Raw genomic sequence first — 24,524 nt, 5'->3', positions numbered from 1 at the left:
AGTATGGCACAGAGCACAATATGGCACAGAGATTGTGGAAGCGATGGCCAGGAGCGGGTGGAGCGACTGTGTCTGACGTGATTAGAGTGACATCATCGAGCGCGCCCTGGATGGAGGCATTTAAAGAGTTGCAGTGTGAGTGGTTGGCCTCTTTCCTCAACCACGTCCCTGCAAACAGGGGCTCCACTAAGGCGAAGGAGCATCGCCCCACTGCTTTCTCGCAGTGCAAGAAGCAGAAACATAAAATGGTAACAATTTACAGTAATTACCATTTTATGTTTGGTTGCAGGCGGATGGGCAGGGCTGCTCTGACAGCAAGGCAGTGGAGGATTGGTGTGTCTGCCCACTCCAGAGTGCGCAAAGACTGTTTGGTCAGCCCCTTGGGCCCGCCCAAACCAGTCAAGCGCACTCTGCCCTTCTAGATTCAGGCTGGAATGCAGCCTACATGGAGAAAATGGCCTCCCCACAAGCCCCTGGCTGGGTGGCGGTATGTGCGTTGTGATTGGCTTAAGGGAGGGAGCCTGGCTGCCTGCTTCTGCTTCCCGTTCCTGGAGAGCAGGAGAGCAGAGGAAGACGTGGGACGTGGCCAGCGGAAAGATAAGTTTAATTATGTATATTTTTAATTATTAAATTAAACCTCCTGTGTGACCCCATTCCCCACACAACACCCCTGCACGAACCCCCCACCTGTGAGTCATGCCGGCTGAGACTGCCTGCATAACTCCTCCAGAGCAGAGAACCTGTGTCAGGCGCTGCATTTCAGAAAGGACCCCGGCCCCCTTCTCCCCCCACTCACCTAGAGAAAAGGTGGAATTTTAAGCAGAAGAGATGGGGCTACCCAAAAAGAATTGGACTGATTTGCTGATTTGGCCCCCTTGTCAGAATGTTGTTTTTTTTTACCCTAAGTAGGAGTTGAATATTAAAAAGGCTTTTTCTTGGTGACAGGTACCCAGGCAGGGACAGAGCGTTATGAGGTGCCCTGTGCATTTGGCATCAAACTGCATGTATTTCTCATCCCTCAGTGAGACAGAGCGGAAGCTTGCATTGAATGGATGTTGATGCCATTATTTCCCCAGGTACTTTTGGGGGTGGGAACGTGAAATGTTTGCTCCAGGTGCCTGCCCCTGCGGGGGATGTACACAGAAACAATTGGGCTGTCACAATTACATTCTGGAGTGGTTTTCACCGAAAGGAGGAATCCTGGCTAAAATGCACCTTCTGCAATGTATAGTTCAAGAGACAATTGCTGTACAGTCTGTGCGCTGTGGTTTTGCTTTATCCTGCTTCCTTTGTTCTCATATATAATGTCTATGTCAATGCCGTTTTCATTCCTTCCTTAAACTTTGTGAATTAGATAGCTACATCTTGGTAGAAAGACATAATAGTGTTTGTCTCTCTCTTTCTCCTTAGGGGAACGAGGAAGAGTGAAGAGTGAAGATGGGGTGCTGAGAAAGGATGCAGCTGGATTATTGTACAGTGACTTGCATGTTGCGACCGCACTGCATAAAGTCCAATGCTCTCATGTGCACTAATGGTGCTTAATTTGAGCCGGTGGTTTCCGGTGTGCGGCACCCACAATGAATTGTCTCCACCAGCGCTTGGGACAGTCTCCCACAAGGTGGCGCTGTCTAGGTAATTTAGAGATGACCATAATTATTAATGCTATGTTCATTAAAAATGACTACCACCAGCCGCTCAAGCCATTCTTATAGCTTTGGGGGCCTGAAATAGCCCGAATTGCCACTCTTGTAGGCGTGTGACGGTTAGCAGTTGTGTTGTTACTATCATTGGCAGCATAGCATGTGCAATGTTTGGTGGAGGCTGCAGTGTCCTCCTGATGAGAGCCCTGGCATATTTCTGTTAATTAAGCTCTGGTGCACCTTATTGTTTCTCTCTTTTATCAGGTTCTGCAGTTTAAGGATCCCCAATGAGAAGCACCAATGAAAAAGGAATTGAAGAAACCCCTTTTAGGTTCTTACCTCCAATTCCAGGTCTGAAGTTGCGCGCGTACCCCTTCATCAGGTCGTCCAGGTTGGGCAGCCAGGAAATGTCTGTGTTGGAGATGTTGTAGTCCCCAATGTCGGAGGCGAGGCTGAATAAGAAGAAAGAAGGATGCATGAGAATCAGCCATTCAACACACGTTGTGCTTGGAGCATCTTTGCCCATCACTCCCCATTATCCCAACATGGGCGTGTTGCACCATGGGTGTAGGAACGGTGACGTAAGAGTATGCCTTTCTAAACCCCTTGCAATGCACCTACAGCACTGTGGCTGTCCCTTGTCTGATCGTAGTGTAGTATTGGGGGCTAGGGCTTGGAGATGGGAAAAGGAGGTCACACAAGGGGACAGTGACAAGGTGGGCAATCTGAAAAACTTTTCCCAGGAATATCCGACTTTTGTCAACATTGTTTAGCATCTGCACTCCACCCAGCAAGGACAAGGGCACATGCAGGCAGGGGAAGCTCGCAGGCACCGCTCTTCAGCATCTAAACAGGCAGATGGAACGTGTTTGTCCGTCACTCCAGACATACAAGGTCAGGGGCCAAAGAGGGAATTTGGACAGAGGAGCCCACGGGGATACCCTGGAACAGTCTAACTGAGATATACAAGGGGGTGTGGGGCAGAAGAAGCATTTCAGGCCTTTATCTATAAGGTAGTTTGGCCCAGGAAGTCACCTTCCCTTTTCCCAGCCCACCAATTACTTTACACAAAGCTCCAGCTGGGGCAGAAGACAGAGGCAACAGGCACTGCCTGTGAGGCTCCCGAGGGTGGGCAGAGGGCACGAGGAGCTGGCTGCTGGCAGAGGCGAACGAGTGGAAGAAACAGAAGAGGGGCGAATATAGAAAGGTGTGAAGGTACGCAACAATAAGTTACCAAGCCTCCTTGACATCCTATTGTTTGTTTATAATTATGCTTAATTTATCATTTTCTATAAGATCTTTTAAAATTGTGTATTTTTGACATGTACTGTTATTGACGATTTTTGTGAACCTTTGATTGTATTCATATCATCTTCTATACTATCCTTTTACTATTTTAATGGATATTGTACATCATTATTATTCTTTATTAAATCTTCATGTATTTATGTATTAACAAATAACTTCGTATACAAAGTATTGCTTTTATGATCAAATTAATCTTTTCAATAAACCGTTTCCTGAACGAAAAAGAGTGTGAAGGGAGAGAAGAGGACTAGGCTAGGGAAGGGAGCGGTAGGTAGAAGGACAGTTTGAACAGGAGAGATGAGGCGTAGGATAAGAGAGAGATTGGAGAGGAGGGACAGGGTGTGTGTGACCAGTAGGGTGAGGAAGATGCGAAGAATGAAGGGGTGAGTTGAGGAGGGGCAATGGCGAGGAATTTGGTAGGAAAAGGTTGTGTGGATACTGGGTGGGCTCGGAGTGAATAGGAAGGATGAGGTATGTGAAGGGGAAATGAGGGCTGGGCAGAAGGGCAGAGTGTGAAGGAAGAGATCAGGAGTGGGTTAAGAAAGAGACATGGGCAGGGGGATATTAGGGCAGTGCCATCTTTTGCCACCTTATATATTTATGTGGTCGCGCTGTTCGAATAACTTTGAATTAAGAACCCATTTACTGTGAATTTAAGCCCTCATGACGCCAAACAATACTGAATTATAAATCAAACTTTAAGAAACAGGTCCACAAAAACCACTGGTAGATGACTTTGTCCGGTGTTCGCCAGCCGAACATTACCAAAAACAAACTTCGACATTGATAAACCCATTTTTTTACACTTGGATCTGGATTTTTGGTGGGTGTTTTTTGGACTAATGTACATATGTAAATAGTGCCTTAATATTGTACTCCTAATTAAATTTTCGAAAAACAACTAGCTCCCACTTCATAACTGACGTTGTGGCTACAGAGGTGAACGTCAAGGACCTGCAACATTCCATTGAGTAAAATCTAGCAAAGTTCTCCTTAATTCTCCCCCCCCCCCCCCCCCCCACCCCCCTGACCTATCCCTCCTTTTTTATGTTTACACCACTCTGGCTACACAGAGACTTCTGATTCTACCAAAAAAACGCGCGAGAATGAGCATAGGCCAGCAGAAGTATGGAGAGATAAAGAGAATAGTACAGCAAGAGAGGTAAAGAAGAAGGCGACGGTAGTTAAGGACATAGATAAGGTAGAGAAATAGGTGACGTGAGGAGAAACATAAGGTAAAGAGAGAAAGGTGAGGTAGCCAGAAAGAATGATACATAGAGGTCGAAAAAGGAAGAGATGTGAGAGAGAGTGAGGTGCAGCAGAATGGAGGTGTTAGTCAACGGTAGAGACTGAGACAGGTAGAGGTACATGGTTACACATGCAGAGAGATGAGGTAGTTATTAAAGTTTAGAGAGCTGCATGGTACAGACAATGGTAAGTTAGAGACAAAAATTGTGAAAGAGTGGTGAGGTAGAGGAAGGGGTAAAATGAGAAGAGGCATAGAAAGACAGGTGTAGTAAAGAGAGTAGTGAGGAAGGGAAAACGATAGAGAGAGTTGAAGGGTGCAAAGAAAGATGTGGTATAGAGGGAAGATGTGAAGAGACAGAGATGCACCAGAGACAAGAGAGAACGTGTTGATGCGTAGGTAGAGTTTGTGGAGTAGAGAGAGTCATGATGTAGATTGAGGAAGAGAGAGGTAGAGATAGAGGTGAGGTAGACAGATGTGATAAAGATGTATGAAGAAAGAGAGGAGTGTAAGATAGAGATAATGATGTGAAATAGAGAACAAGGTTTTCAAATGAGATAAGAGATGGAAAGGAGTTAATGATTTAGAAACAGATGTAAAGAAAGAGAGGTAATGTGAAAGAGGTAGAGTGGTGAGGTAGAGGGAGGTTGAAAATAGAAAATGGGAGAGGTGATGTGTAGACAGATGGAAAGAGAGAGACAGAAAGAGGTACGGCATAGAACAAGAGAAAAAGAGAGAGAGGGGGTGAGAATGAGACATATGAGGTTGAGATAAAAACGATCTAAAGGGAGGAGAGATGCAGGGAGATGCGATGGAAATAAAGAAGAATGGTGCAGAAACATAGCGGAGGTATAGAGATAGTGTTGTACCTGGTTTCTCCTCCTTTCTAGTTGCTCAAGCCAGAGTGAGTGTGGTGTCTGCGTGGAATGTTGGAGTGCGTGATGTCAGTGAGTTTAGAATGTGAGAGTGCCTGTGTGTCTGTGGAATGACAGTTGAGGAGTGTGGGCTGAGCTACTAACATCTTGCTCCTGGTGGGACTATCTATTTACTATTTACTTATCTTCTTGATACTACCTGAGACTTACATGGAACTTGTATTGATATTCTAATAAACCTACATCTTGGATAAACTATCTGGCTACCTGTACATTATATCTTCTATTACCCACAACATTTGGCGACGAGGATGGGATGCATTAAGAATTTACAGCGTGCAAGAATAGTAAAGAAGCAAAGACAGGCTGTACAGTAGCTACATAATGATCACCAGAGACGTACCCAGAGCCATCCGGACTTGTGTCAAGAGACGTGCCACCATCTTTAAAAGTGAAGTTCACTCGGATATCTGTGAGACTGTCGAGAAAAGAGGATACTTGCAGTTCACGCTTTTAAATTTAAAGTTAGTTTTGAAATGTGGCAATACCTGAAATCCTCGCTTCGACATGAGTGAAAGTATTTAAGTATTTATCCTGCGCAGACATTAACAAATTCGTGAAATTAACTGAATGCAGAGACAGTTGTCAAATCGGGTGAGAGAGTTCGCTCACCGGTGTTGTATTATACATTGTTTAAACTGTTTTAATTATTCTACATTCATTTTTGAGCATGAATAATCTAATCTGATACATATATGATATAACACGATTTTCCTTCTAGCTGAATGTTATATTATTCACTGCTTCTTCAGCCTTCTCATAAAGTAGTCAGGTACTGTATTTAATATTCTTGAGCACAAATACCATCTTTATTCGTAGGATATTGTTAGGAAGAAGCTGGTCTTCTTGCTCTGATTCATTTATTCAGTGAGAGTAGTGCGCACACTCTTTAACTGTTCCCTACCTACATATTTATGTGATGCCTGACTTACTTTCACTATACATCCAGCAGTGTGAGTTTTATTCTTTTAGCCATGTTTTTAAATTAATTTATTAATAGTGCACTCTAGTTTGTGTAACTTTATGTGTGTACTATTTAACTTTACAGCGCAAGTAGTAAGACGCAATGCAATTCTCTAATTATTATATGGCACAAGTATATGGTGAAAGTATTATAGAGCAAACTTTAAAATTTAGATAATACAGGTATTAAAACGCGTTATTCTTCAATTTGGTAAGTACGGTATACAGACAAAATATCGACTCCAAAATATCGACTGGACATAATATCGAGTTTTAAATATAGACTGGACAAAATATCGACTGGACATAATATCGACTACAAAAATATCGTTTTTCAGGTAAGTGAAGTAATATCGACTGTATAAAATATAGATAGCAAAAATATCGAATTTTTAATAATATATAATATTTTATAGTGTATTTTTATGTAATAATATGTGTGAAAAGTGTGTATTAATGTTATAAAATATTTTATTAAATGAATTTTGTTTTTATAATAATTGCGTAATGTAATTCTGTAGCGGGTTGTGGGTTTATAGGGGAATAGGGTGGGAAGTAATTTAATAATAATTAATTAATTAATATATGTTTGTTAATATTTTTAATTAATAATTAATTGATAATTAATTAATATTAATTAGTTAATTAATTAATATAATTTTGTACATATTTTGTATTAGTAATTAATTGGTAAATAATTAATTGTAATTAGTTAATTACATTAATTAGAGTACATTTTTAATATATATAATTTTGTGTTATTTTTAAGTAATTAATTGGGAAAAAATAATATTAATTATTAAAATAATTACAGCTAATGTGCTAATATATTAACTTTATTTTTATTGTTAATTAATAAATAATTGGTAATTAAATAATATTGATACATTTTGGGTAAAGGAGCATTTTTAGGGTTCAGGGTCAGTTTTCAGTTTTTGGGTAAAGGGGCATTTTTAGGGTTTTGGGTCAGTTTTCAGTTTTAGGGTAAAGGGGTATTTTTAGGGTTCAGGGTCAGTTTTCAGTTTTTGGGTAAAGGGGCATTTTTAGGGTTCAGGGTCAGTTTTCAGTTTTAGGGTAAAGGGGTATTTTTAGGGTTCAGGGTCAGTTTTCAGTTCATGGGTAAAGGGGCATTTTTAGGGTTCAGGGTCAGTTTTCAGTTTTTGGGTAAAGGGGTATTTTTAGGGTTCAGGGTCAGTTTTGTGTTTTTGGGTAAAGGGGTAGTTTTAGGGTTCAGGGTCAATTTTCAGTTTTAGGGTAAAGGGGCATTTTTAGGGTTCAGGGTCAGTTTTCAGTTTTTGGGTAAAGGTATTTTTAGGGTTCAGGGTCAGTTTTGGGTTTTTGGGTAAAGGGGTATTTTTAGGGTTCAGGGTCAGTTTTCAGTTTTTAAACGATATTTTTGCAAGTCGATAATGTGACCGTCGTTACTCTTTGGAGTGGGAATAGTATTTTTTACACTTCTGGTATTGTACGCTAATATAATAGTATCCTATTTAATTATAGTATGTTATTATATATATATATATGTTTTTCCAAATATGATTGTAAAAAATTATTTTTATTAAGTTTATTTATTATTTAATTATTATAATTTAATTTAAGTATTTTTAAGTATATTTTAGTAATTACATTTTAATATTAATTTAATTAAACACTGTTTTTAACAAAGTCGATATTTTTTATAACTATATTATTGTAAACGATATTTTGTATTCGATATTTTTGTACTTACCTGTTTGTAGATACAAACTCGATATTTTGACTGTCGATATTTTGTCCACGATATTTTTGCCAGTCGATATTTTGACCCTCGATATTTTTTCAGTGATCCGGTAAGTACAGGTATCAAAACACGGTATAGGTATCAAAACACGTTAGCTTCAATGTTTAGGAATTATAGGTATTAAGACGTGTTAGCTTCATAAATTAAAGTACAGGTTTTATGACGTGTTAGCTTCATAAATTAAAGCGCAGGTATTAAGACGCGTTTGCGTTATTATTGAGAAAGCGCAGGTTTCAAAACGCGTTAGCGTTATTATTAAGGAAGTGCAGGTATGAATACGCCTTAGCGTTATTATTGATAAGGTTAAGTATTGAGGTTACTTTGTTAAAAGTTGTGCATTCCCAGTATATGTATAATGCAGTGGGGTTTCTACTCTATGTTTTTGCACTTTAAGCCTTTTCAAGTTCGCATTGTTTATTTCTTGTTTATTTCCTGTGAATAAAAGGGGATATGTGCCATGTTTTATGGTTTATCCTTTTACTTTGTTTCTTTGCTTCCTTTATTCTTTTCACCTATTTCTTTCTCCCTTTCCTTTTGATCTGTCTGCTTCTTTGCAAGTTTATCTTTCATTTTATATTTGCTTAGTTGTAAGTTATTCTGTTTATTTCCTGTGAAGAAAAGGGGATATGTTGTACCTGGTTTCTCCTCCTTTCTAGTTGCTCAAGCCAGAGTGAGTGTGGTGTCTGCGTGGAATGTTGGAGTGCGTGATGTCAGTGAGTTTAGAATGTGAGAGTGCCTGTGTGTCTGTGGAATGACAGGTGAGGAGTGTTGGCTGAGCTACTAACATCTTGCTCCTGGTGGGACTATCTATTTACTATTTACTTATCTTCTTGATACTACCTGAGACTTACATGGAACTTGTATTGATCTTCTAATAAACCTACATCTTGGATAAACTATCTGGCTACCTGTACATTATATCTTCTATTACCCACAACAGATCGTTTAGGCATTTCGAGGGGGAAGAGATGTATGTATGGAGAGGTAGGTACAGTGAGTGATGGAGAAAGAGGTGAGCGGTCATGAGAGAGAGAGGAAGAATGTGGTACGATGAAGGCGGAAAAGAATATAGGAAAGGAACATTGATGTGTAGAGATAGGTAAAGAGAGAGACAGAAAAGGGGGGAAAAGTTGACAGGCAGAAAGATTTTTTTAATTTTATTTATTAGCCACCTACTTCTTGAAAATATGAGGGTTATGATTAGACAAGCTGGATATGCACAACGAATGGGCCCCATTCACACAGGTACTTATGTGTAGTAAAGTTACGAGTGCAGAGTTTCTCGTGGGGGACTCGTTTTCGACTTCGAGTATAGAAAAGAAGGGAAGGAAAGCTGAGTAAAGAAAGAACTGGCTAAAAATGGGGACAGGATAATGAGTCATGAGTACCATGTCGTACTCTATGAATTTGGGGGTAGCTGATTGTGAGACACAACACCAAATAATAAAAAGGATGGTGGTAGGTTTGTGGGTAGATTCCCCCAAAAAACGTTCATGGTTGCATTAATTTAAAGAACCATTCCCAATTCACTTCCAGCTTGACTTGGATCATGTGATGACATCCCTATATTGAGACTTCATAGGTCTGTCTTAGTGTACCTTTTTGGGCCTGCATCTGGTTCCCACTTCTGAGATCCTCTGGAACTATCACAGCGCCCTTCTAGTTTGCCTGTCATCATAAAGACACATTCCAGTATTGAGAGAGGCTATTTTGTACTGCAGACTGTGCACATTTCCTATCACAGAGCAGACCCATCAGAAACATTTTTGAGGCCCTGGGCAAGACATATTTTGGAGGACCTTGTTAGGGCTAACGGAGAAAACTATTATCCATTTTCTGCGAATTCAAGCCCAGTGATGCATGCTAAACCAACTTTCAAAAGCTGTGTCACCCAAATATTATTATAATATGTCTTTTCGGGGGGCCCACAACTCTTTAGGAGACAGTAGGCAAAGAATTGGAGAGTCAGAGGTAGATATACCCAGTAAGAAGGAGGGAGGTTAAAATATACAAATAGAGGTGAGCTGGAGGGTATGCTCACTTTCCCAGGGTGGCATAGAAGGTGGGTCCTGGGCAATTGCCCACTTTTCCCATGCCTTAAAAGGTGTCTGTCATAGAGCAGGCAAGAAGATTGTTTGACTTGCATCATGCACTAATATATAAGAAATGAGGCATCTTAGGGTCTTCCACAGTGCTGTAGCCTGTACTCCTACAGCATTGGTCTCCAAGTGTTGAGAAACCCAAAGAGTTCTAACAAAGCACCCTCAGCACATCCAAAGAGCTTTCACCGTGTTCCTCTAACCTGATTTGTGGTGTACCTCATCAAACACAAACCATTTAAAGTACACGTTTATCCTTCTTTGTAGTTTGCAATGATAGAACCCAGGATGGCACGTTCAGAGAGGTTTAGCAAACCACCTCTGTTTAACTTGCAGTGTATGCAGGAATTTCAGGAATTTCGGTACAGGTTACTTGCACCATGGCTGTAATTTATTTGGCTTAAATCGTGTCAGTGGACTCTTGCTGGTATTTGCTGAGATATCATCTGCAAAGATCAACTTAGTGTGCAAATTCACAAATCATTTGAATTCCACTGAAGTCCGAGCTTAATTTGAGCTGGTGTTACCGGTAGGGGCCACTATCACTTACTTTTGGGGACCAGCACTCATTTTTCCATATCAGAAATTTACAGAGAGCAAGAGAGGGAAAAACACACAAACTGAAACGACGGAGGAAGAGAAAAATGGAAAAATCATCTGAAATGGGAACACAGGAACCTGCAAGAGTGAGATAAAGAGGCAGGGAGTGTCTGGTAGTGGATTAAAGAGGCATGAGGCGGATTAAGACTAGCAGCATTGGTATCCAGCTTGCCAACGTTTAATAGCGCGGCTGCGGGCTTCTGAGCAGAGCCTTGGGCCCTGTCACTCATTCTCTTACAAATCAAGCACTGAGTGGAGTGACTCCATTTTTACAGCTTTTTCATGCTGATAAAAGGATAGCCATTTACTTTAGTCTCCTTCCTGTGCATACTCTTTAATGCTTATAAAAATCATTGTACAGAACATGGTAAAAAGACGCTGTCAAATCAAATGAATCACGAAGCATCTGAGGACATTATTACAAGATAAATGGAAATACCGAGCAAACAGGGCTTTGAACAGTGATTGGTGTTTCAAGTTTTGTTGCAAACACTGCACCTTTGCAATTTGTTCCCGACAGATTTGGGTAGATAAAACCTGCTGAAAATTATTGGAGAAAATGTGCATCAAAAATCCAATATATGGGGAATTTGGTGTGATAAACACCAGTTCCGAGTGTAATTCCCCATTTTCCTTGCATACATAAACACCAGTTCCGAGTGTAATTCCCCATTTTCCCTGCATACATAAACACCAGTTCCGAGTGTAATTCCCAATTTTCCCTGCATACATTTGCAACAGAAGGTTGTTACCGCACCCAGTAAATATCTTACCCGGGGTATCTAAATATCTTTCACAGTGTATTAGTATTTACTGGGGGCGGTAAATACACCCACCTAGCCTGATAGATTATTAATCAGGGCCTGACTCTTGCCTATACAAAGAGTTTAAGATTAGAAGGTAATAGGTCAGTGAATTGAACACACTTTATGGGAACCTGAATGTTGCACTATGCAACCCAATACTTACCTTAGAACTGGCAATGGCTGCCACAAAAACCTGTGTGTAACGTTCAGGTCAAAAGTTCCAAAACCAGTCAAATGACTTAGCAGGTTTATGCACCTGCAAAGAAAGCTGTGTGGAGCCTGCAGGTTGCACTTTGTAGGGCCAGTGTGATTCCTAAGTGTGTGTGTGCGCGGGTGTTTTTATAGGGGTTCACCCACCCCATGAAATCCTTGAAAAATCGGTGGCAAAACTAAGAGAACAGGCTCCCATCCCATTAATGCGATAATACAATAAAGCTATAATCAGTATCACTAGGTAGTTATGTTTGAGCAGTTGGTGAAAAGGGCTCTTTGCTCCCCTGGCACAGGTGCCACTTAGCCTGCTTTACCAGACATAGCTTCATTCCTGCCAAAACAGGAATAGGTAACATTATACTGGGGAAACAATGGGTTGCTCACCGTTATGTCATAGATGACGGAATTATTTCAGGAATACGCAAAATATATAAAGTATTGGCATAATTATGCCAGGGGCACATTAGAATGCCACCAACAATGCAAACACATGCCAAGGAGGAGCCCATTCCAGGGATGGCAGAATGCCAACAAGGAACCCCACAGTATGTTATGAATAGGCCACTAAGTCCTCAAGAATGCTTACAAAACTTTGGTCATGATTACACCAGGGGTAGCTAGAATGGAAATATTATGCAAGGGATTCATAAAACATGCTAAGATGGATGGACCCTTTGTGCCAAAATTACCAAACTGTTGGAAAGAATGCCTAGAACATACTAAGAATAGACTGTCATAATGAATGCCCATAATGAGTCAGGTGTGTGCCTTTATTATTCATTACATAGCCAGAATGCCACCAAGAATGTCCATTACATGTCGGAAATGTACCATAAATATGCCAAGCATAGCATAATATTACATAAAATTGCCACAATATGTCAAGTATCGGTCATTATCATGTCAAGGATAGCCTATCGGCACAAAATGCCATGGACCAACGATGCCTGGGTAATCTTTAAGACAACTAACCCCTGCCTCACCCCTGGCAGCCATATACAAGCACACATACACACCCACAGGTAAATTCACATGCACAGACACAGGGCCACGCCTAACAGTAAGTACCTTCTGTTATCAAAGAACCAAAATCATCAATAATCACCTCAAACTCAGAATATATTGTGCATGAAATAGAAGCTGAAATATATTTAGTTTCTGACAACAAAAATGCTTTTACTTATGCTTATGAGAAAAGCACAAAGGCAATTTGGTAACATGTTACCAAATTGCGATTGTTGTTTAGCATTTCGGTATTTGGCAGGGGAATGTTTAGGGTGTCCCTTGTGCTATGCATGAATGTTTTGCGACTGAATATTTATATTTGGCCTACACCTCAAAAGAGGTGGTAACCATTCACCATTGGGAAGGGGTCCCCAAGGGGCCCCTTCCCATTTGTGAATGTTGAAATGAACAGCAAGCAGGGGTCCTACGGACCACTGCCTATTCTTAAAAAATGAAACCTAAACGTTTTAGTTTATTTTTTGACACACATTACGTTTGCACTTAAGGAAAATGGGCTAAATTAAAAAATACATGCTTTATTAAAAAGCAATCACTGACATTGTGATCTACTAACCCCAGCAGGTCACCATCCCTGTGATGGGTGCAATTCCTAATGGGTCGCAACCTGCCATCCACCTCATTAATATTCATGAGGTAGGTCGATGTGCGAACCACAAGAAATCACAATTAGGAAATGGCAATCCATACATATGACCCATAGTTTTGTGACTTTCACCGATCACTCACATGTACTATTGTCTCACGTAGACCAAGGGGCACATTAGGATGGCGGGTGGACTTTGTCCGCCCGCCATCCCGTCGTAAAAAGGGACCGCCCGCCAAAGGGTGGGGGTCCCGTGGGTGCCATTAGGATGCTCCCGCCACAGTGGCAGGCGCATCCTACATTCCTAACATTATGGCGCGCGGTGCACTCAGCACCGCTCGCCACAATCCGAGGAAGGCATGTTGTGCACTTCCCTTCACAACATGGCAGGCACCGCGCGTAGCCTGCCATGTTGTGCATGGAACTGCAGGGGGGTTACCATAGGTACCCCCCATGTGCAGCCCCCACCCCCCAGAGTCCCTTGGGGCCCGCAACGGGCCCTCACAAGCAATTCCCGCATGCCTTTCCGTGGCGGCATGTTTCCGCCCTCATAGTAATATGGCTGGCGGTGTTTAACAGACACAGCCACCATATTAACTGCTTTTCTGCCCGGTGGGAAATTAGGCGGATTGCCTACCGCCGGTGTCCCCCTGCCATGGTAATGTGGTGGGGGAAATTAGTAGCGGGCAGAGGTTTTTGGCGGGCGGATCGCCACCGCCATACAGGCGGTGGCGATCCGCCCGTTATCCTAATGGGCCCCCAAGTCTGCTTTTCATGCCCACATTTGAAGGATGGGCATCAATTTCCCGGAAGTAGCAGAAATGCTGTAAAGAATATTTATCACATCAAGGACGAGCCATTATTATGCCATTGATATCCAGAATGTTGCCACAAATGTGAAAACGACACCAAAGTTAGGCCACAGTTATATGAAACATAGTTATAATGCTATCAAGAATGCCATTGACTTTCCAAGGATCTGCCTTTCTTATATCATGGATAGCCAGAATGGCAGTGGTGTACCAGAGATAACCAGATGTCACTCAAATCAAAAAATGCTGAAGCTCAGAATGTATAAGAACATGCAGAGATTAAATGTTTTCCTAGCATGGAAAAAAGAAACATGTTGCCATAAATATCTCTTTTCTGCTTGTCACTGTTCAAGTAAGAAAAACAGAGCAGGAGGAAGAAAGAATGGATGGATGGAAGGGTGACAGGTGGACAGATGAAAGGATAGAATACGTGGAAAAGGATGGATTCGTAAAAGGATGGATGAATGGAAGGGTGAAAGGATGAAGAGCGCATGGAACTCTTCTGCGGAATCCCAGGCGTCCCTGTTTTACTGGCTCTTTACACACAGTGGGGGGTATTTTCATTTTCTAGCTACTTCCCTGCTGGCTTCTCAAAATCTGATGTTTGGTGATTCCAAGGAGAGGGCCGGGGGCCTCCATTTCCCACCCCCCCAGGATGCACGGTAAAGAAGTCCCTGGAGGGATCTCACTGCAAAAGCGCGAGATGAGGTTGTTCAATCATAACACAACACTTTAAATAATGCAGGCGTCTGAATATTTAACAGAAATTAATTCAACATCTGACCCACATAAACCAGAAACTTGTAACTGCCAGATCAGGCCTGTAACGAGCCGGTAAAACTTAGCTCGATTGCATTGCTAATCTTGAAAGGCATATCTCTAGCAGCAGGGCAGAAATCCTCTTAAAAATTGATGAAGGTCTGTAGTTTCCACAAAGCCAACATCACGCTGCTCCGGGATTCCTCTCTGTAGTGTCAGTGACCCAGTTAAAAACTTCGTTTATGTATTGCTAAGACACCCTGTCACTTGTCTGTCCCTCACATGAGTACTTGCCCCGCCCCCTAGTGGTCAGATGAAAAGTTGCTTCTTTAAGCTGTACGCAGAAGGCCTGATTACTAGGTTCACCATGGAATGGGGAATTACCACACCTACCAGTACTGCTTCCTTTTCTGAGTGGTTTTCCCAAATGTACAGGGGTAAATTGTCAACATGTTTTATCTGTACTGAGCTGGAGGGCATTAGTACAGGGCTGGTGGGGGCCAGCGAGTGGGTTAGGCATTGTCTGCTCCCCTCATACTACGGCAGGGTTAGGGCAAGGGGCAATGGCGTAACACAGGCCCCCGCAGCCCCTGTGCAGCATGGTGTGTCCCCAAGCTCCAGGGGGCCCGCTTAGCGCAGTACTCTTGCCGGAGAGCTCCTGATTGAGTCTGGAGGGGGCCTCTCCATGTGCCTTGCAGGCAGTGCTTAATTTGAGCCGGAGCTTTCCGGTGCTCAGCACCACCACCTAATCATCAGCACCGGAGCTTATAGCACCAATTAAGGGCACACTCATTTGGAAGGCAGGCAATTTTCCCCATAATCACCGAATGTTGAGCCTCGCCGAGACAAGAACCCGGTTCACAATACACTACACAATGCCACTCAACTAGTCAAGTCAAGTAAATAAATTTATATAGCGCGCTACATACCCAGAGGGTCTCAAGGCGCTTGAAGAAGGATGGGGAATTACTTGTCAAATATCCACGTTTTAAGTTGCTTTCTGAATGCTAGGTGGTTCTGAGTAAGGCGAAGGTGAGTGGGAAGTGAGTTCCAGGTTTTAGCTGCCAGGTAGGAGAAGGATCTACCTCCCATGGTGGTTTTGTTGATGCGAGGTACAGTGGCAAGGGCTTGGTTGGAGGATCGTAGCTGGCGGGGGGGGGGTGTAGAAGGACAGTCGTGTGTTGAGGCAATCAGGTCCGGTTTCGTAGAGTGCTTTGTGTGCGTGGGTAAGGAGGCGGAAGGTAATCCTCTTGTTGACGGGGAGCCAGTGGAGGTTTTTCAGGTGACCAGAGATGTGTTCTTTACGCGGGATGTCTAGTATGAGCCTGGCTGAAGCGTTCTGGATGCGTTGGAGTTTTTTCTGGAGTTTTGCGGTGGTACCGGCGTAGAGGGTGTTTCCGTAGTCCAGTCGGCTCGTTACCAGAGCGTGGGTGACTGTTTTTCTAGTTTCGGTGGGGATCCAGCGAAATGTTTTTTTGAGCATGCGAAGAATGTTGAAGCAAGATGAAGAAACGGCGTTGACTTGTCTGTTCATCGAGAGTGAGGAATCCAGGATGACGCCCAGGTTCCGTGCGTGGTCCGTCGGGAGGGGTGCTTTTCCAAGGGCCTCTGTCCACCAAGAGTCGTCCCAGGCGGAGGGGGAGGTGCCTAGGATGAGGACTTCTGTTTTGTCTGAGTTCAGTTTCAGACGGCTGTGCTTCATCCATTCTGCTACTTCTTTCATTCCTTCATGAAAGTTGGTTTTGGCAGTGTTAGGGTCTCTGGTGAGTGATAGGATCAGTTGAGTGTCGTCGGCGTAGGAGATGATGTTGAGGTTGTGTTGGTGTGCGATGAGCGCGAGGGGGCTCATGTATACGTTGAAGAGGGTGGGGCTGAGTGAAGATCCTTGTGGTACGCCGCAGATGACTTCAGTGGCCTCTGACTTGAATGGTGGAAGGCGGACTCTCTGGGTTCTTCCGGTGAGGAACGAGGTGATCCATTCTAGTGCTTTTCCTTGGATTCCGACGTTTCTGAGGCGTTGTAAAAGGGTGTTATGACAGACCGTGTCGAAGGCAGCGGAGAGGTCGAGGAGGATAAGGGCGACTGTGTCTCCATTGTCCAGTAGAGTTCGAATGTCGTCTGTTGCTGCGATGAGGGCGGTTTCAGTGCTGTGCTTGGCTCGGAAGCCGGATTGTGAGGAGTCGAGGGATTTGTTGGTTTCGAGGAATGCGGCGAGCTGGTTGTTGACCGCTTTCTCAATGACTTTGGCCGGGAAAGGAAGGAGTGAGATAGGGCGGTAGTTTTTGAGTTCGGTGGGGTCAACTGTGGGTTTTTTCAGGAGGGCGCTGAGTTCGGCATGTTTCCAGCTTTCCGGGAAGGTTGCGGAGTTGAGGGAGCAGTTGATGACGTCTCGGAGGTGCGGTGCTATGATGGAGTCTGCTTTGTTAAAGATGTGGTGAGGGCATGGGTCTGTGGGGGATCCTGAGTGGATGGAGTTCATCAGACGGATGGTGTCCTCAGTGGAGATTGGCTTCCAGTCATTGAGGATGTTCAGGGGGGGTGGGGGTCCTGCAGGGGGTTGTGTGGGTTGGTCTTTGGGTTGGTTGTTGAAGCTGTTGTGGATGTCTGCAATTTTGTTGTGGAAGAATGAGGCTAGGGAGTCGCAGAGGTCTTGAGAGGGGGTGATGTCGTTGGAGTTGGCTGAGGGGTTGGTAAATTCCTTGACGATGTTGAATAATTCTTTGCTGTTTTGGGCGTTGTTATGTAGTCGGTCCTTGAAAGCGGCTTTCTTGGCATTCCGGATCAGTTGGTGGTGTGTGCGGGTGGCGTTTTTGAGGGCATCCTTGGTGCTGGTGGTTGGGTCTTTTTTCCAGGCCTTCACAATGCCACTCCACTTCACACAATGCCAATCCACACCACATAACACCACACAATACCACTCCACTATGCACAATTCCACTCCACACTGCACAATGCCACTCCACTTCACGCCACACAATGCAATGCCACTTGACTCCACACTATATAATCCTATTCAACTCCATGCCACACAATGCAATGCCACTCCTGTCCACAAAATTTCAAGCCACTCCACGCCACACAATGCCACTCCACTCCACACCATACAATGACACACAATGCTACTCCACTTCATTAAGCTAAATGCCACTCCATTCAATGCCACTCTGCACCCACAATGCCACTCCACTCCAATCCACGCCACACAATGCCACTCCAATCCACACAATGCCCCACGACACAATGCCACTCCACTCCAATCCACACCACACAATGCCACTCCACTCCATATGATGCCCCACCACACATTGCCACTCCGCACCACAGGATGCCACTTCATTACACTCCACTTCATGCCATACAATGCCAACCCACACAATGACACTCCTTTTCCTGCTTTGTTTATGTGCTTTACAATGCAGAACCCATTCAAAGTAGGAAAAACAAACAAAGAGAAATGAAAACATTTCTCCTCGTTATACCTTCCTTGAGAAAGTGTACAATTTTGGCAAAATTTCCTGTCTACAAATGTTTGTAGATTGGTATTTTTGTCATAACGCATGGGAAGTTGCATGGGAACGCCCATGTGCCACCCATAGAACGCCCCTAGATGCAAAGCAGCACAAAGCAGTGCATAGCACAACTTTGCATTTCTATGAAAAACTATCCAATATATATCTTGAGCTGCATTGGATAGTGAGCCTCAATGTAGCACTTTGCTCCGGGTTTGCATTAAAAAAGTAAAGCGTTAGTAAATCTGGGTCAGCAAATAATGGAGAAATTCAAATGCAGACATGAAAATCATTCTTTATTTTTGGCAACAGCACATCAAAGGACTTGAAATAGGAGGCAACACACGGAAGACGAGGACAAATCAAAAGACCTAGATCGGTTAAATGTACATTTGTGGTAGATTGATAAAGATGAAGTAAATCAATAAGGTAAGAAGGTGCAAGACCCTTAATCCATTCAAAAACAATGCAACGTGTATCAGTATCTTGATATCTATCAGGTTTTCTCAAATTATCCCTATTTCTGAGGTTATATATCTTTTCCGAGTGCTCCTTTTGAGGAGACCTACTTCCCACTTCTTTTTAGGAGTAGTGAGTATGTTTTTGATTTTAAAAAAATCTGGATTTTCTGTCAGTTCAGGTTTTACTGGTTTCCCTTCCAAACTATCTCTACCTAGTTCTTCATAGGATTTTTCTATTATTCTGGCCAGGTCATATGGTTGCTCAGTTACATCAAGTTCTTTTAGTTTTTGGCGGATTGCCACTGATGCTGCTTCACCTTTAATATTAGCTAATATTATAGCTGAGACCTGTTTGAGGTCCTTCAGTAACTTCATACCGAGATTTAAAGCAGGCTCTGCCCCATATTCATTTTGAATCTGTTTCAGGACGTCTGGTATTACCGCCATGGACGGTACACCATGGGTTTTTGTGTAGATTGCAGCAAAGACTGCACCCCAAGTGTCACAGTCCTCCAGGTGTGGTGAGATCCCCATTGGTAAACAGATTGTTAGAATCCTGTATTTCTCATGAGGTGTACTATCGGGAAATACTGCCTCGATCTGAGTAATTTTTTGAGCTAACCAGAATGGAATTTGTTCCCTTTTTGTGGGTAATTTACCAATGACTGATTGTATAGTCTGTGGTGTAATTTTTTTGTGTTCCCCTGATGAGGGGTGTGCTGTGGAATCCTTATAGCAGGTTGGACTGTTAGAGTCCGCATGACATATTGTACCAATTGTCTATGTATTTTAATTAATTGTTTTAGCTGAGCTAACAGTTCTGGACCTGTCATTTGTTCCAAGGCAGGATGTGGTGTATAGCTGGCTAGTACCGGCCATGTTGCTCCTGGTCTACCTAGTGGACCGAGCCTGGTAATGTGATTTTGATGTTGTAGGGCGCCTTTAATCCAGAGCTGGTGCTCTTGGTATGTTAAATGGAATTTCAACATCCTCGAAAGGAGTGTATTCCGCTGGATGTTCCTCTATTTTGTAGAAGTGGAACACATGTGTTTTTGGATTTGCTTCAGGGAAAATAATCCATGAATAGAATACCTCTGTCTACCGATATTCATGTGCCTCTATGACAAATATTACCTTACCACCTCTCGGTGATAGGCCATTTTCTACAGGCTTTATAGCAATAGTTTTCCTTAAGTTTTCCGGGATGATTATAGCATCATCGTCATCTTCATTAAACCCTGTAACGTTTAAACCAGGTTGGTTTGCATTCGCTGCAGCTCCACCAGTTGCGTTGTTGTCGCCTTTAACCGACATTGTTTAATGAAAGTTGCAGAGTTTTAAGGAAACAAAGATAAGGTGCACAATATACTGTATCCTTCAACGTTGAACAAAGCCAAAAACTAATTCATAGGATTTTTCGTCCTACTCAGTTATGGCGGATTTTTTATCCTTTAACCCACTCCAGACGTCTATTGGAGTATTTTACGGGAAAAAGGAGTCTCTGTGAAAAGCACGACTGAGTTACCCTAGTATCTAGCGTTAAATTAGTGCCTTACCAAACATTGGGCGTCATGTAGTGTAGTTCCTATATTCCCAATAGGCTCTGCGCATTGGAATAATATATCCTATAGATGTGACGTAGGACTAAGTCTCTATCAAGGTCTCTATCAAGGTCTCTATCAAATATATTAGACTGGAGCTGGATTTCTCGGCAAGAGAAAAGACAGCGTCTCTCTCAGTGTGTCTGCTGGAGAGTCGGCTTTCTTCGGCACTTGCTGCAGCAGGATGCGTCGGGCAAGTATCAATCAATTAATCAATCAATCAATGCATTTATTGGGCGTGCTACTCACCCGTGAGGGTCTCAAGGCGCTGAAGGGAGGGGGTGCTGTTCCTGTTTGAAAAGCCAGGTCTTGAGGTGCTTCCTGAAGGTGAGGTGGTCCTGGGTCAGTCGTAGGTGTGAGGGAAGGGAGTTCCATGTCTTGGTGGCCAGGTAGAAGAACGATCTTCCTCCGGTTGTGGTTCTGCGGATCCGTGGGAGGATGGTGAGGGCGAGGCTGTCGGAGCGGAGCTGGCGGGTGGGAGTGTAGAACGAGAGGCGGTTGTTGAGGTATTCGGGGCCCATGTTGTGGAGCACTTTGTGTGGGTGTGTGAGTAGCCTGAACATGATCCTCTTGCTGACAGGGAGCCAGTGCAGGTTTCTCAGGTGGGGTGTTATGTGGCTGCGGCGAGGGATGTTGAGGATGAGTCGTGCGGAGGCGTTCTGTAGATAGGATGTAGATAGTTGAACTACTCCAAACCACTGTGTGTTTGCTAGGGCAAGTGTGGGTATATTTATACATTGAAGGTGCCGAGTTTGACTTACAGTTGGACATAATAACGCCATCAAAGAGTCTCAGTTCTTTGAAAATTCCATGAGTTCTTGGACACATCAATATTCAAGGGGAAGTCCCTAACTGCTGAAGCTGAGTTTTCCAAGAAATCGTTGTGGATTTTCGGAACTAGTGGAAGTAGCCATGCCGTATTTGGACTACATGAGCTATGTCTAAATATGGTTATGATTTCTATGCCTATATAAGGATAAGGTGATTTATACCTATATAAGGGCATGAATCGGGAAAATTACACTAGGGTCCTAAAATGCTATACAACCGTTATTGAACATGAAAATGAAGTGAAATTAAATAGGCAACCAAATCAAACAATATAGATAGGATGTGACGAGATCACAGTTCCAAAGACAATCTAACAGACAAGCACAGGAGTGAGGAATAAATTGAGGTGGGAGAAAGGCACTCTGAGTAAGCGTAAATAGAATGATATCATGACCGAAGCAATAAAGTTGCGAGAGACTGAATACGAAGTTCAGCTGCTGAGAAGCGAAGAAAGATTCGGATTTTCTTGATTTTAGCTGATTTGATTTTGGCTTGAAGGAACATGTTTGAAACCAGAGAATTTGTTTTTACAAAAAGTAGAGCACAAAACAACAATTGTACCCAAATTATAGGCCGACTCAACAACAGAAGCGAGACAATGGAGAGAAAATGGAATCAGAAGCAGGAAAAATATGTCCATGTTAGGAAAATTCAAGAGGAGATAAAGAGATGCCATCCTGGCAGAAGGACAGGCAGAATAATGAACATGAGTAGAGGCAGATAAAGTAAGAAATTAAAAGTAAACTTCAGAATCATCTGCAAAGAAATGTGCGTGAAAACCAAAGGAAGAAATGATAAAAGGCAAAGGAATAATATAAGGATCGACGTTGAAGGGACCAACTCCCACATGCATCATTCTGGAATTTGCGATTCCTAAATTGCGAAAATTAAGGAATCGCAATTTAGGAATCGCAAATTCCTATGCATTAAAAATTCGCAAAAGTTTTTGCGATTTCTTAATTTTCCTTATTTGCGATTCCTTAATTGCGAATCGCAAAAAAGGAATCGCTTTACATTGATTCCTATGGGCCTAGAGGCCCATAGGAATCAATGGGAAGGCATTCTCATTTTGCGAATTCGCAATTAAGGAATCGCAAAATGAGAATGCAATTTCAAGGGTGCAGGGGGGTCCAAAGGACCCCCCCCCTGCACCCCCGGAATGTCACGTAAGTACATTTTACTCACACACATGTCCCAAGGGCATGTGTGTGTGTAAAATGTAAGTTTCAAAAATGCATTTTTTTGCATTTTTGAAACTGTTTGCAAATTACCATGAAGGTTTACTTCATGGTAATTTTCCCCTTCCTAATTGCGAGTTCGCAAATTAAAAAAAATCATGCATAGCATTTAAGAAATCGCCAAATTTGCGATTTCTTAAATGCTATCGCAATTCGAGAAATCGCAAAAAATTGCGATTTCTTAAATTGCAAAAAATGAAAAAAAATGATGCATCCCAAAAAAGGTTTTTGCATTCGCAAACGGCCGATTTTTGCGATTCGCGCCGTTTGCGAATGCAAAAACTCTTGATGCATGTGGGCACAAAACCCTTAATGAACTCCTTACTGTAAAGAAGGGGACAGGATAAATCTCCTTTCGAAGAGAAGGTTCCAGAAACAAATTATAATCTTCGCTGAGATCATCACAATCAGAGACACAAAGACAGAGGGACATTTTACCTTGGTCTTTAGAAGTCCATACCCAGCAACCCACCCATCTGTTTCTCCACCAAAGACCTGCACATAACCTTTGCTCTGCAGAGCAGTGTCCCCTCAGCACTCCGCTCTCTTGGGTCACTGAGTCAGAGTGCTGGCGCCGCGGCCAGGGCGACTGACGCTGGAATCTGGGGATCTGGGGATCACGGTTCGTTTGCTGGCACCGGCAGCAGAATAGCCCAGCACCATGTGACTCTCGGAAATAGCTTGCTTAATCTTCCCGACAGCCCCCCAGTACCTGGAAACCCTTACGGGTGATTGCTCGTGCTTTACAAATGTGGATTATTATCCCTTCTGAGCCCATGTCATCAGCACTCGATACACCGCGCTGTCCCCAAGACACTCCAGTAGGATACTTTTTACATCCTGCAAGTCCTAAGAAAAGTAGTTATCTTGGCTCTGGAAAACTGTGACCACCAAAACAAAAAAAATGGCCGTTTTTCCTTGGGCTTTGTAGGTTGCACATCATATTGGTGTATTTGGCTTGATAGCCAGACCACAACATCAGAACATTCAAAATAAGTCCCCACTCATCCCCACAGTGAACCTAATGAAATTCAAAACTGTTGTAAATCCATCCCTGCCTTGAGGGATTGATGCTCCTTGCTGTCTAATGTATGTCATAACTGCAGTAATTTATAGGGAGAATGGTGTCCCACTGCTCTTTCATGTAGTGTAACTTTTGTAAACCTTCACTGATTCCAGTGCTTGGTACCTGCTGCACCCTAGTTTACTATATAACTGCTGTAATGTCCTACTATAGTGACTGGTGATGTTTCACTGATATTGTGTCACTGCACTCCTGTCTCTTGCATACCCTAAGGCAGCTCACCAGTCAAGCCGAAGCATGTTTCTACCCGCTACCGCCCTACTCCTTCTCCTCTGAATATTTGTGGCCAGTTTCAGGCCTCCTGGCCTCCTCGTTCTCCCTCATCCTCCATCCCCTTTGACATCTCCTGGTATAGTGGAATGACTGGCCAGGAACATTGCATTGTCACAATCATGAGCACCAGAAACAATAACACCAGTTCCCTCTCTGCAGTCCACCATACCTGGGGCACATTTTCTCCATCAAGTCTAGAGCATGAATGGAGTTAGCTTGTATGTATCTATTTAAGAAAGTGGCTGCCAGTGTTGTTTCATATGTCTACTTGGATGAGTGAATGGGAGAACCCTTTGGATCAAAGAAGGAGAATGTGTGGAATAAGATCCGACAGCTAAACAGAGAAAATTGAGTTTGCAAAAAAAGCCGAAAACTTTAAATGACTAGCTGTTGTTTTCTAGTGTGTGTAATAGGGTCAATAGAGGCAATGAGTAGAGTGAGTAGAGTGAGTAGAGCAATCACAAAGGTTCCATGTTCCCATAAATAGAGTCAGGACTTGAAAGATGGTGTCTCACAGCTTTTCTTTTGTTTGTGGTACTCCTGCTCTTTTTGCTTCCTTCACCTTTGTTATTTTGGGTGCCCGCCTCAGTTCTCATTTCCATCTGCTTTCTATCCATTGCAGAGACTTAAGATACTTATCTGTTTTCTCACCTATGAAGATTCTGAATTTCAACACCACCTGACAGTGGTTTGACGACACCTACAGGGTCCTGGGGAATTTCCTAATGCCTGCAGGGCTTAGCACTGTTCACTATTC

General features: G+C 43.1%; 1 protein-coding gene across 1 annotated transcript in view; it reads right to left on the bottom strand.

The window, feature by feature from the left end:
• Positions 1-24,524, bottom strand: part of GABRD (gamma-aminobutyric acid type A receptor subunit delta) — a 237,594-nt gene that overhangs the window by 140,499 nt on the left and 72,571 nt on the right. Inside the window, exon 2 of the mRNA XM_086921533.1 lies at positions 1,980-2,092. Coding sequence (XP_086777659.1) covers positions 1,980-2,092 — 113 coding nt within the window. The remainder of the gene's footprint in view (positions 1-1,979; positions 2,093-24,524) is intronic.

Source organism: Lissotriton vulgaris, chromosome 5, assembly GCF_964263255.1.
Source record: "Lissotriton vulgaris chromosome 5, aLisVul1.2, whole genome shotgun sequence".
Classification (NCBI taxonomy): Eukaryota; Metazoa; Chordata; class Amphibia; order Caudata; family Salamandridae; genus Lissotriton; species Lissotriton vulgaris.
Note: the sequence above shows the minus strand (reverse complement) of the source record. Positions and strands in the feature narration are given on the sequence as shown.